At 37.2% G+C, this 12568-nt stretch overlaps 1 protein-coding gene across 3 annotated transcripts; it reads right to left on the minus strand.

Annotated features, from left to right (window-relative positions):
- Window positions 1-5531: 5531 nt before the first annotated feature.
- LOC141597145 (long chain base biosynthesis protein 1-like) lies at window positions 5532-11969 on the minus strand. Of its 3 annotated transcripts, none has more exons than XM_074417499.1 (11): window positions 11645-11969; window positions 10647-10738; window positions 10228-10321; window positions 10055-10127; window positions 9388-9520; window positions 9066-9237; window positions 8637-8777; window positions 8412-8519; window positions 7877-8018; window positions 7649-7776; window positions 5532-5927 (listed from the first exon to the last, which is right to left on the minus strand). In XM_074417499.1, the coding sequence occupies exons 2-11, from the start codon at window positions 10682-10684 to the stop codon at window positions 5754-5756; spliced, it is 1203 nt and encodes a 400-aa protein (XP_074273600.1). In that variant the 5' UTR covers window positions 10685-10738; window positions 11645-11969; the 3' UTR covers window positions 5532-5753. The 3 variants fall into 3 exon arrangements, with proteins under 3 accessions (XP_074273600.1, XP_074273599.1, XP_074273598.1); XM_074417498.1 differs by having other exon boundaries at window positions 10647-10731; window positions 11645-11829; XM_074417497.1 differs by lacking the exon at window positions 11645-11969 and adding an exon at window positions 10960-11336.
- Between the last annotated feature and the right edge of the window lie 599 nt (window positions 11970-12568).

Raw genomic sequence — 12568 nt, forward strand, 5'->3', positions numbered from 1 at the left:
GAGTTCTATTGCATTTAGGATTCACGCGTTTCGATTATGCTATACAACACGATGAACCGGCTGAGGTAAAGGAAACTAGCACACCAGATGAAGTAGACCATCGTGAAAAGTGGGAGAAATCAAACTATATTTGCACGATGTTCATAAAGACAAAACTGTGTGCTAGTATCCGAGGTTCCGTCGAGCAGCATACTAAAGTTCGAGACCTTCTTAAAGCAATAGATGAACAGTTCGAAACTTCTGATAAGGCTTTGGCAAGCACCTTAATTATGAAATTTACTTCTTTGAAGCTCAATGCCACTAATGGAGTGCGTGATTTCATCATGCGCATGAGGGATATTGCAGCCCAACTTAAGGTATTGAAAGTTACTATGTCTGACTCTTTCCTGGTACATTTCATTTTGTGTTCTCTCCCAGCACAATATGCCCCATTTAAGATCTCTTACAACACACATAAGGACAAATGGTCTCTTAATGAATTAATGACCATGTGTGTTCAGGAGGAGGGGAGATTGTTGTTGGAGGAGGGCGAAAAGGTGAACCTAACCACTAGTACTAATAAAGAATCATCTAGTACTAAGAAGGGTCACCATAAGGATAAGGGAAAGGGTAAGATGTCTGTTGAGCCGACCATTAAGAAGGAGTCTTCATGTTTCTTCCAGAAAAAGAAGGGACATATGAAGAAAGACCGCATAAAGTTCAAGGCTTGGCTTAAAAAGAAAGGTAATTTTCATGCGTTTGTTTGTTATGAATCTAATATGGTTAATGTTATTCATAATACTTGGTGGATTGACTACGGTACTACAATCCATGTTTGAATACCTTGCGGGGTATGACAAACTGCGGAAACCAAAGTGGCAAGTGAAAGCTCTATCTATTCAGGAAACCAGATAGGCTCGAACGTGGAGGTCGTAGGGACATGCAGTTTAGTTTTGAGTAGTGATTTTGTTTTGGTTTTGGAAAAGACATTTTATGTTCCGAATTTTGCTCGGAATTTAATTTCAATTTCAAGGCTTGTACCGTTTGGATTTACCTTTAATTTTTCGAATTCTGGTTTCAGTATTTGCAGAAATTCTAAAGTTATTGGTCATGGTACTTTGTCTGATAATTTATATCGTCTTTATTTACAAAATGATACCACTCAAAATACTATGCATGTTAATACTGGTTTAAAAAGAAGTATTATGAATGAGGAGTCCTCTATGTTATGGCACCGGAGATTGGGACACATCTCCATTGAGAGGGTTAAGAGATTGGTAAAGGAAGGGGTACTTGGTACTTTAGACTTTACCGATTTTGATACTTGTGTTAGTTGCATTAAGGGAAAGCAAACTAACAAATCTAAGAAAGGTGCTAAAATGAGTTCTGACCTATTAGAAATCATACACACGGATATTTGTTGTCCGGACATGAACGCTAATGATCCGAAATACTTTATTACCTTTATTGACGATTATTCACGATATATGTACATCTACTTACTTCGTTCCAAAGACGAGGCTTTTGATGCCTTTAAATTGTTTAAGGCTGAAGTAGAGAAACAATGTGGTAAGCACATTAAAATCGTGAGATCAGATAAAAGTGGTGAGTACTATGGTAGATATACTGAAGATGGACAAGCACCTGGTCCTTTTGCTAAATTCCTTCAAGAGCATGGGATTGTTGCCCAATACATTATGCCCGGTTCTCCAGGATCGAATGGTGTAGCGAGAAAGAAGGAATCGGACATTAATTGAAATGGTGCGTAGTATGAGAAGTAATATTAAACTTCCTTCATTTTTGTGGGTTGATGCACTAAAGACGGCTGCGTATATATTAAATCGGGTTCCTTCCAAGGCCGTTTCAAAGACGCCTTTTGAGTTATTCAAAGGTTGGAAACCGAGTTTGCAACATATACGCGTTTGGGGATGTCCGTCTGAGGTGAGAATTTACAACCCACAAGAAAAGAAACTAGACCCAAGGACTATTAGTGGGCATTTCATTGGATATGCCGAAAAGTCCAAAGGCAATAGGTTCTATTGTCCGTCTCATAGTACCAGGATTGTGGAATCTAGAAATGCAAAATTTCTAGAGAATGACTTAATCAGTGGGAGTACTATAGAAGTTGAACCTGAAAATGATCAACATGAAGCTTCACCCTCTGTTTTAAGTGACAGTTTGGTTATTGTTCACGGTCTTGAAGATCGACCGCAAGTTCAACTACCAAATACAGAAATTCCACAAAATGTCGATCAAAATAGGGTGGATCATAATGAGGAAGAAGTTCACCGTGAGGTTGAACAAATTCCATTAAGAAGATCTATTCGAGAAAGGAGATCGGCTATTCCTGACGACTATGAAGTATATCTACAAGAATCGGATTGCAATGTTGGAAGTGATAATGATCCTATGTCATTTTCACAAGCCATAAGTTCTCTGATTCAAACTTATGGATGGATGCTATGAAAGATGAGATGAACTCTATGGCGGCTAATCGAGTTTGGGATCTCGTCGAGTTGCCTGATGGTGTAAAAACCATTGGATGTAAGTGGGTCTTTAAGACTAAAAGAGACTCACTTAGCAACATCGAGAGACATAAGGCAAGACTCGTTGCTAAAGGGTTCACTCAAAGAGAAGGGATCGACTACAAGGAGACATTTTCTCCTGTATCAAAGAAAGATTCTCTTCGAGTTGTCATGGCATTAGTAGCTCATTTTGATTTCGAGCTACATCAAATGGATGTGAAAACGGCATTTCTCAATGGCAATTTAGAGGAAGAGGTTTACATGAAACAACCTGAAGGATTCTCCTCTAAAGATGGTGAGCATTTGGTTTGTAAGCTAAATAAATCCATATACGGTTTGAAACAAGCCTCCCGTCAATGGTATAAGAAGTTCCATGAAGTAATTTCTTCATTCGGTTTTGAAGAAAATATCATGGACCAATGCATATACCTTAAGGTCAGTGGGAGTAAGATTTGTTTCCTTGTATTATACGTGGATGACATTTTGCTAGCAACCAATGATAAGGGGTTACTATATGAGGTGAAACAATTTCTTTCAAATAACTTTGATATGAAAGATATGGGCGAGGCATCTTATGTCATTGGCATTAAGATCCACAGAGATAGATCCCGAGGCATTTTAGGCTTGTCTCATGAGGCCTATATCAACAAAGTGCTTGAAAGGTTCAGAATGAAAGATTGTTCACCAACTGTAGCACCTATTGTGAAAGGTGACCGATTCAGTTTAGACCAGTGTCCCGGGAATGATTTAGAAAGGAACAAATGAAAAATGTTCCATATGCTTGTTGTTGGTAGTATTATGTATGCTCAAGTCCTGCACTGCGGACGACATTGCATATCTTTGTTGGAGTATTAGGCGGATATCGAGTAACCCAGGTTCGATCACCGGAAGGTGCAAAGAAAGTGTTGAGGTACCTTGTGGTACCAAAGACTACATGCTTATGTATAGACGGATGATAGTCTTGAAGTGGTGGGGTACTCCGACTCGGACTTTCTTTGTTGCATTGATTCACGAAAATCCACATCGGGATATGTGTTTATGCTAGCCGACGGAGTGTATCCTGGAGGAGTACTAAGCGGACATTGTGTGACCACTTCTACTATGGAGGCCGAGTTCGTTTCTTGTTTTGAGGCTACCTCACATGGTGTATGGCTGAAAGGTTTCATATCTGGGCTAAGAGTCGTTGACTCTATTAGTCGGCCAATTCGAATGTATTGTGATAATTCAGCTGCGGTATTTATGGCTAAGAATAATAGAAGTCGAAGTCGAAGTAAACACATCGACATTAAGTATTTGGCCATAAAAGAGCGTGTTCGGGAAAAGAAAGTGATCATAGAACACATTAGCACTGAATTAATGATTGCTGATCCCTTGACTAAAGGCATGTCACCTAAAGGTTTCAAGGGTCATGTAGTGAATATGGGACTTGGTCCCATAATGTGATACATTTATTTATTGTATTGAAATTTTTCATTTAGTTGGATATTTTCTCATTTTGGATTATGTACATACATACTTTGGTTATTTATTTTTATTGAGAAATATCATTATGTTTTGACCTAGAGTAAACATATGGTTAATTCATTAAGTTAAGTGTGAGTGGTGAGAGACTAAGTGTATCGTAATACATGGAAGATTAATTCTCGCTCTAGAGAATTCGTCGTTATGATTCGTATATGAAGTTTCTCTTGCAATGGGCCAAGTGGGAGAATGTTGGATTTTTCAGTTACTGAAAATACTAAAGTTGTGGCCCATTATTTGGCAGTCAAAAGATGGACTCAAACTGCCCTACTTTCTCTCCCTCACTTCTTCAGTCAACCACCCACTCATTTCTCCATGTTTCTAACTGATCTTTGATAGCAAGATTAGTATAAATGCAACACAATTCGGATTAATAAGGAAACTAAACCTACTCTCCCTTAAGAAAATATACACCATCTAAATCAGTGAGAAGGAGGGTTCAGAACCGAAATCAGAGTAAGAAAGAGACAGACGTGCAGACACACATACGAGTTATCGGAAAAACGAAAACGGGTTTATTTCTTTATTCGGGTTTAAAAGCTGTTCAGGAATACCGATAAGCAATGGCTGGAGGTTTTAATTCTCGATCTTTATTTATCCCTTCCGCATTTTATTTGTTCGTATATTCATTTAGTAATTAGAATATACATGATTAAGAATTGAATTAAACTTACATGCTCAACACCAACACTACCACACGCACGTCCAAAACCTCCAGATCCGACCCACCATTTACAAACCCTCTAGAAAAACATCACCACAAGCCTCTACAAGATTGATTCGAGAGAGAAGGAGGGACTAGGGAGCGTGCCAATGAGGGATCGATTATGGATTGATGGCGAGGAGTAGAGGAGTAGAGGGAAGGTTGTCGCTAACGAGGTGGGTAGGGAGGTCGTTGGCGAGGGTGCCTAGGTGCTGGCGGTGGTCAGTGTTGATGGTACTCTGGAGGGAATGTGGGATAAATTGTTGATTAAAAATGGCGGGGCTTGAGTGTTGATGAGTTAAAGGATAAAGGCAAAAGGGTCACTTTGTCATTTTTTTTCGCCAGAACTGCAACTTGGTATTAAGTTCGAACGAAATTAGGATGTTCTGTATAAGTTTTGAAAAAAAAAATTCTAAGGTATAAAATTTGAAAAGTGGAATTATTTTAGATATAAGTTATCAATATACCCTAAATTTAATATTGGATATAAATTTTTTGGTTTCTTTTTTTACTTTTCGAGCCCACAAATTTGAGACTTGAGACCTAGGTAGCACACTTCTCTTAATCAGTCGTCCTGTGTCCGACATCATGTCGGACATCGACACTCGTCGGACACACGCCGAAGCGTGTCGAACACCTATAAAGCCGTGTCTAACTTTCTACATTTATTTGGGCATGTGTCCAACGCGTGTTCATGGTATTTGGGCCGTGTCCGACCGGTGTCCATGATATTTGTTACGTGAATGATGTTCTTTAGATGAAAAATAAGCTGTCGAAAGAGATTGATTAGAAGATGAGTTTAATTTGAATGTAAAATGAATAATGTTATTAAATTCCAATTCCACTTCCACTTCCACTTCCATTTCCTATAACATACCTCTAGGTACTATGTAGTATCAATAATGTTATCGTATATGAGAAAGATGTGCATCGTCTAATATAAAACACACTACTTTACGAGCACAGATTCTATGATATTTGACCAATATTTTAATAGCCATTGCAGATAACAGAGAGAAACTCAGCTAAGACTTGTTAATAGAACTACGGCACACAGTCTTCAATGAATGGCAGAGTTTGGTGAGGTCTGATTTAGAGTGGCCAGCAGATACACACAATCTGATTCCGATGGGCAACGGACACGTGTCAATTGGCGACCTCTTGGATACCGACACATAAACTCCATGCTCCTTCAATACCTGCATTACATTTTAGTTATTAGTTTCATAATGCACAGTTTAAATACAAGACTTGACCAATACTAATATTTGCAGGTTTTGAATTGCATGGTGGCCATTCCTGGCCAACTGCACAGTTCATAACAAATATACTCCGTAGATAATAACTTGGGATTGTATTTGTGCAGCATAACCAATCTAATTGATACGAATGTAGAACCAAGATCGACAATATAATTCAACTTAATGGAACATTCAACAAATGGAAACCTCAAAACTGATAAGAGAGAAAGATTAGGAGGGTTCTCAACTCAGACAAGAGGAAAGGAATGGCCATTCTCACTACAGCAAGCTAAACCATTCTTACTCTCATACCCTCGATATAGCCTGTCCATTCATTGTCTCTCAAAATTTATTGGGATATACTCTCTCCGTCCTAGTCATTTGTTTACCTAATTTATTTCGGGGTGTCTCATTCATTTGCTTACCTTTTTATATTGGGAAAACTTTTGATAAGAAATTTAATCATGAACATTTATTATCGTCCATTTGTCATCCAATAACAATAACCACAAGTGGTCCCCTCCCCTTTCCTCTCCTTGGCCTTTGTTTCAAAAGCAAAGGTAAATAGTGACCGAGACGGAAGGAGTAATAAGCAATCCTACCATAGTCCACACGACAACATTAACCTACGTCCTTGCTCATGCGAGCATTTTATACCGTTGTTTGGTTGGGGAGTTTTGTTGGGAGAGGGAGAAGCCTAGGAGAGAAATGGGTGCGATCAAATCTTACCTGTATATTAGTTAGATTTGAAGGAAATGGAGAGAAGGAATGGATATCTCCATTTCCCTCTTACAAGAGAGATTAAAAATATCTCCAATATAGGAAAGTTAAAGAAAGGGATATCCTATGTTGTACCCTATGTTACTCAGACTCGTTTAGAAGTATCCGATACGGGTGCGTGTCCTAGCGTCGGACTCGACTATTTTTATGAAAAATATACATATTTTGGTCTAAAAAGAGGTGTCCAAGTGTCATAACCGTGTCCGTGTGTCAAGTGTCGAACACGGGTACACGAGGGAGTTAGAAGAGTCGGAGTAACATAGGTTGTACCCCTGATATTTTGGTTTTCTATGTTGCACTCCTGCCTTTTTGAAATTCTATGTTGTATCACTAAACTTTATATTATATGTTTAGTCTATACCATGACATTACTTATTGTCTACGTTAACTTAATTCTTTAGTTGATCTATTAATTCACTCATTCATCCAACCATTAACCCATCCATGTACTTATTAGCCCACCCAATTACCCAATAATCAATTAACCTTCCAAATAATCCATAAACCTTAATTATCATTTTATGTTTCATTGAAGAGATATTAAAGGTAATATGTGGTTGGTTAAAGGTAGTTTGTGATGGTTCTCATAAAAGAAGATGATATGATGTTAATGAGTGAGATTTGAGGTTAAAGGAGAGTCGTTGGAGAGCCATGTCATTATAAAGTTCAGGGGTACAACCTGGAAAACCAAAAAACTTAGGGTACAACATAGAATATTCCCAAGAAGAAAAAAAAAAGGCGCGCTTCCTCTACTCTTTCCCTCCCTTTCTCTTCCCACCTACATTTGTATCCAAACAACGCCTACATGAATTGGGCGCGACGCAACACATGAAAATACAACGCTGCACACAACAATTTATAGGTTAGGAATATAGAGAAAGGGGGCGTGTAGCACACACCTGATCAGCAATATCTTGGAGCAACTGGTTGTCAGTCTCGGTAGCACCTGTGGACTGAGTTAGCTTCAAGAAAACTATGGGTGAATCCGGACTGCTCACCACTTCAAGTCCTTGCATAATTGACAAACCTAAGAGGCGTAATATTTTTAGGCTTTAGTATTCAAGATTGCATCAGAATTACTCGCCATATATTCTCAACAAATTAAAGGAAACAAGAAGATTACGTACCAGCCCTTAAGAAGGTAATGTTCTCATTTAACTGTTGTATTAGATTAGGATGTTCTTCAAGCACAACGAGAGCCGACATTGCGGCACATGCTAAGTAAGGTGGCAGTGAAGCAGAATACACATAACCTTTGCTATCTAAACGCTGCAGAACAACAAACGGAAATTCATGAAAAGTTATAGGAAATACGGAACTTCAATATCCTTGAACACAATATCAATGCATTAGTTGTGTTTAGCATCATGCTAAAACAAGCCAATAAGAAAATTAAAGAGAAGCATAGGTATATATATACAGGCAGTCTCATGAGATGATACCTTGACACTGTTCATTTTACATCTTGTGTATATTAAGCACAATACTAAACCGATCATATATCAAAACTAATTACCGAAAATTGCCTACTTTGACCTTCCAACCTTACTTGTTTTTCTACCACCTAAACTCACAATTAAAAGCAAGAGTAAAGAATGCAACGTATCTATAGTTCTAAACACTAAATTTAAATTAATGCGGATCTTAGTGAAGCTTCCTTACATGGTCCTGGACAAATCCTGAATTATCACAAAATGATCCTGTGCAAAACCCCCCTTCAGAAGCCATGGCATGTCCCAATGTAGCTGTGAGCACATCAATCTTCCCAATCTGTGTATATGACAATAAAAACAATGACATGAAAATCTTATTCTGCATCTGCAAATTGAATCCGCATATTTGACACTGAATGGAAATATTATGCCTCAATTTGTATTAATTACACACCGGTATCCCATAGTATTCAGTGAGACCTCTTCCTGAGTGACCAAGAACACCAAATGAATTGCTCTCATCCATCATCAACCTGCACTTATACTTGTCCTTCAGTCTAACTATTTCATCCAGTGGAGCAATTTGACCTGAATTCTGCCAAGTTACATAAAAAATCTAAATTAAATATTATCTGCTTCACTTGTGACATTTAGTTATAACAAAATCAGCAAAAATATATATTGAAGGCGAAAACGTGTGATACAAATTTCAGCAAATTTCATGCATAAGACAGTTGTTTAAAATGCATAAAAAATTGACGAACACAAGTGATAAACATTGGTTAAAACCACTTCAGTGCAGCACTAACTCCAAAAAAAACAGGTGAACTTTGTGGAGATAAGACTGATATATAGGCAAAATAACCAATGAAGCGAGGAGTACCTGATACACTGCCTCAATAACAATGAAACACTTCTTAGCTCGCTTATGTTTAAGTATATTGTCAATCAAAACATTTTCCAAGGATGTCATGTCATTGTGCTTGAAATACACAATAGTTTTTTTCCTTGTTAAGAGAAGTCCATTTTGAATGCCCCAGTGAACTCCTTCGTCTCTGGAAGGTACAAAACAAACATCATATACTCGTGTTATTTACAAAATACAACTTACCTTATATGAGACCGGCTTACATTTAAGTTTAAACGCAATCATTTTAAGATCTCAAAGGTGGTTACGGAGTGTTCGAGGTACAAAATATACTTACACGACAATTATATTGGTTCTGCTGCAGTGAAATGGAAGGACACTGAACATGGTAGCAAGTCCGTATGAATAAAGTATTGAATCTGAAGTTCCCATAAACCTAGCAATTCTAGCCTCACAATCTAGATGAACATCTGCAATAATAATACAACAATGAGAAACGATCAGTGTTATTACAATGACACTTCAGCCATATATACTACCAATTCAATATTTCTTTTTGGTGTAAAGGGGAACAAAGGTAATAGTATTGTTGATGATCGCTGCCATTAGACCTGGCAATTAGATCTCAGGTCGAAGCACTTCATGTAGGTTGTTTTGGACATATATGGAATTAGAGCTCATGAATGAAATAATGAAATGAGATCCTGACACCTCATTTTAAGCCAAAGAAGGAAAAAAATATTTAAAAAAATTGTATCAGACAGTAATAATCATCTCGTGTTAGACACTTGTAGCCGAGTATAAGGCATGGGTCCTAGGTCGTATCATCTCAAATCCGTGACGTGTCCGACACTTGTCGCCGAGTATGGGGTCATTGGTCTCATGTGGTATCCATTTCAGATCAGGTTAACAACCTTACATACTGATCCAGTTAACGCTCATCATTATAATGTCATCTTCGTATAAAAGCGACCAAATCTATATACTGCATTGCTAAATCTTACCCACATTCCCGTAAAATCCACGAGGGCCACAAGACCCTACACCATATTTCTCCACAGTTGATATACACGAATCCTGCAATAAAAACAAAAGTTACTAAAACTGTTTCTTAAGCTCGATTTGTTTAGACAGAAAAATTCCTAAGAATTTCCCAAGGAAGCATAAGATTTCTTACGAGTAACTTTTCATGTCCGAGTAATCCTAAATAGTTTGCTGAAGCAAAATTCACTGCTGATTTTCCATTGATCACTGTGTGAGGCCCTGCAGAACTGCATTTAAAGCATTTGATGAACCACGTATTTATGTAAATGAATCCGATCCAACGTTGGATCTATATTTGAAAGTTTTACCAATAGGATCTATATTTGAAAATTTTGGACACCTCAGATCTAGGTCGAATTGCGACCCGACAGAATTATTAGGATATTATTACATCGGTTGGCCTTAACTGTCACCGTTGTTTTGGTTTTAGACCGTTTTTTCATATGATATCAGAGTAAGCATGACCAAAGAGCACGGGTTCAAAGGGGTCATGTTAGCTGGTCACAATAGTTTTTTTCATTATAAACACATCTGAAGAGGGAATTGTCCAACCTTTGTAACACTTGAGGTGCACGATCCGTGTACTCCATGAGAGCTGGAACAAGTGACTCAGGAGTCCATTCATCACAGAGTTCATCTGTTTCCTACCACGTACCAAACAACCCTAAATCAGTTCATTAAACGTCAACAAAGTTAAGCAAAAATACAATATACAGAGTAGTAATTAACTCGAATACTGGTTTAAACTAACTCAGTACTCTACCATACAGAAAGTGGACTGAAGGGACAACTATAGTCATCCAAATTCCAAACCAGACTTAGAAGCAAAGTCTGAATAAATAATTGACAAAATATAAATTCTAACCTCCTTTGTCAAAATTTCAACTACTTTCTTTGGCGGAGGCTCACGATTTTTATCCGTATGAGATATGAGATAAACAAGAGCGACCAGAAAAAGATGAGTTGCTTTCTCATAACGTTGATCAGTAGCCTTTATATAAACTTGCAACACTAGATGAATGTACATAATAATTATAAAAAGGTAAGACAGAATGTCTTGAATGAGTTGAATCTGTTGCTCGGACAGCTTATCAAATCCCAGTTTTTTTATAAGTAATTTAAATCCCAATGACATCCAATAACACGGGATTCGCAACAAATTCGACATAATTGATTTTGTCCCCTAAACAAAGCAGCATTGATCCATCAAACAATTCATCATGTATATATACATACATATATTAAAGAGTCCTATGTTTGTTAGAACTCTATCAAACATATTCTAATAGTTTCTGTGAATTTGTTTATGGATAGGAAACGGAATTGTTATTATATCGTCCACACTTTTACTATGCATCTTCAACATTTGCCCACTTTTCCGATTTCAGCCTAGTAGTCCTACCCGGCTCGAGTTCGGATTAAACCGGATGGTCTACACCAAAAACAATCAGCCTGTTCTCTCTACCATATTTTCACTTTGTTGATAAAAAAACAACAAACTAGTTCAAAAAAAATACGAAATTAACAACGAAGACTAAGAGAATACTAACATAGATTTAACCAAATCATCGAATCAATTTCACGAGCAACATCGATTTCACGAGAAACATCACCGTTCACCAGCACGAGCAACATCAAATTCTTGAACAAATGAAATCATAGCTCGTAAATTTCATCTTCAACGCATCATCATCATCATCAAAGACGCTATAGTCTGCAACTTCCACGGCCCAGACGTGGTCGTGGGAGATACACGACTGCGCCACACCTGGCCGTCGGTCTCCCATGGTTATCGATCACGACGGAGCGGTGATTGTCAGCAGAAATATTGGTGGTTGCATTTGTGTGTCGATTGATTTGATGATGAGTAACCATGGTGATAATGGTAGATTGCATGAACAAAATCAACAGGACTTCGCTTTCAATTATTCAATAATTTCTCCATTTGACCCGCCTTAACTCGTCTCAATATTCCGTCGCGCCTATTTTACCAAAAAAAAATATTCCGTCGCGCCTACGCATTATATTGATAAAATAATAATAATTATAATAATTATAATAATAAACTTTTATTTTTCTATCTATAAAAACTGCGCGCATCCTTTTATAATAATAATAATAATAATAATAATAATAATAATAATATGTAAAAACCCGAGTAATTAATAAATCTAACCAAGACGACTAATTATTATAAATTAATAATTAAAATGAGCTATTTAACGAATTAAGTACGCAAAATCGAGTCGGAATAACGTATAAATGAGGAGTAAAATGCGACCAAAATACTACTCGTCAACTCCATATTGTTTAATCAAGTGTTACTAATTAATATTATTTAATTAATTAAAAATGAACTTAATTGAGTATAATTTGATTAAAACTAGCGCATAAAACTTTAATTAGGGCAAATCTATTAACCTAAATTAATCAAACATAACTTAACTCAACAATAATGTAAAATAATACTAACG

Source organism: Silene latifolia, chromosome 8 (genome assembly GCF_048544455.1).
Source record: "Silene latifolia isolate original U9 population chromosome 8, ASM4854445v1, whole genome shotgun sequence".
In the NCBI taxonomy this organism is placed as follows: Eukaryota; Viridiplantae; Streptophyta; class Magnoliopsida; order Caryophyllales; family Caryophyllaceae; genus Silene; species Silene latifolia.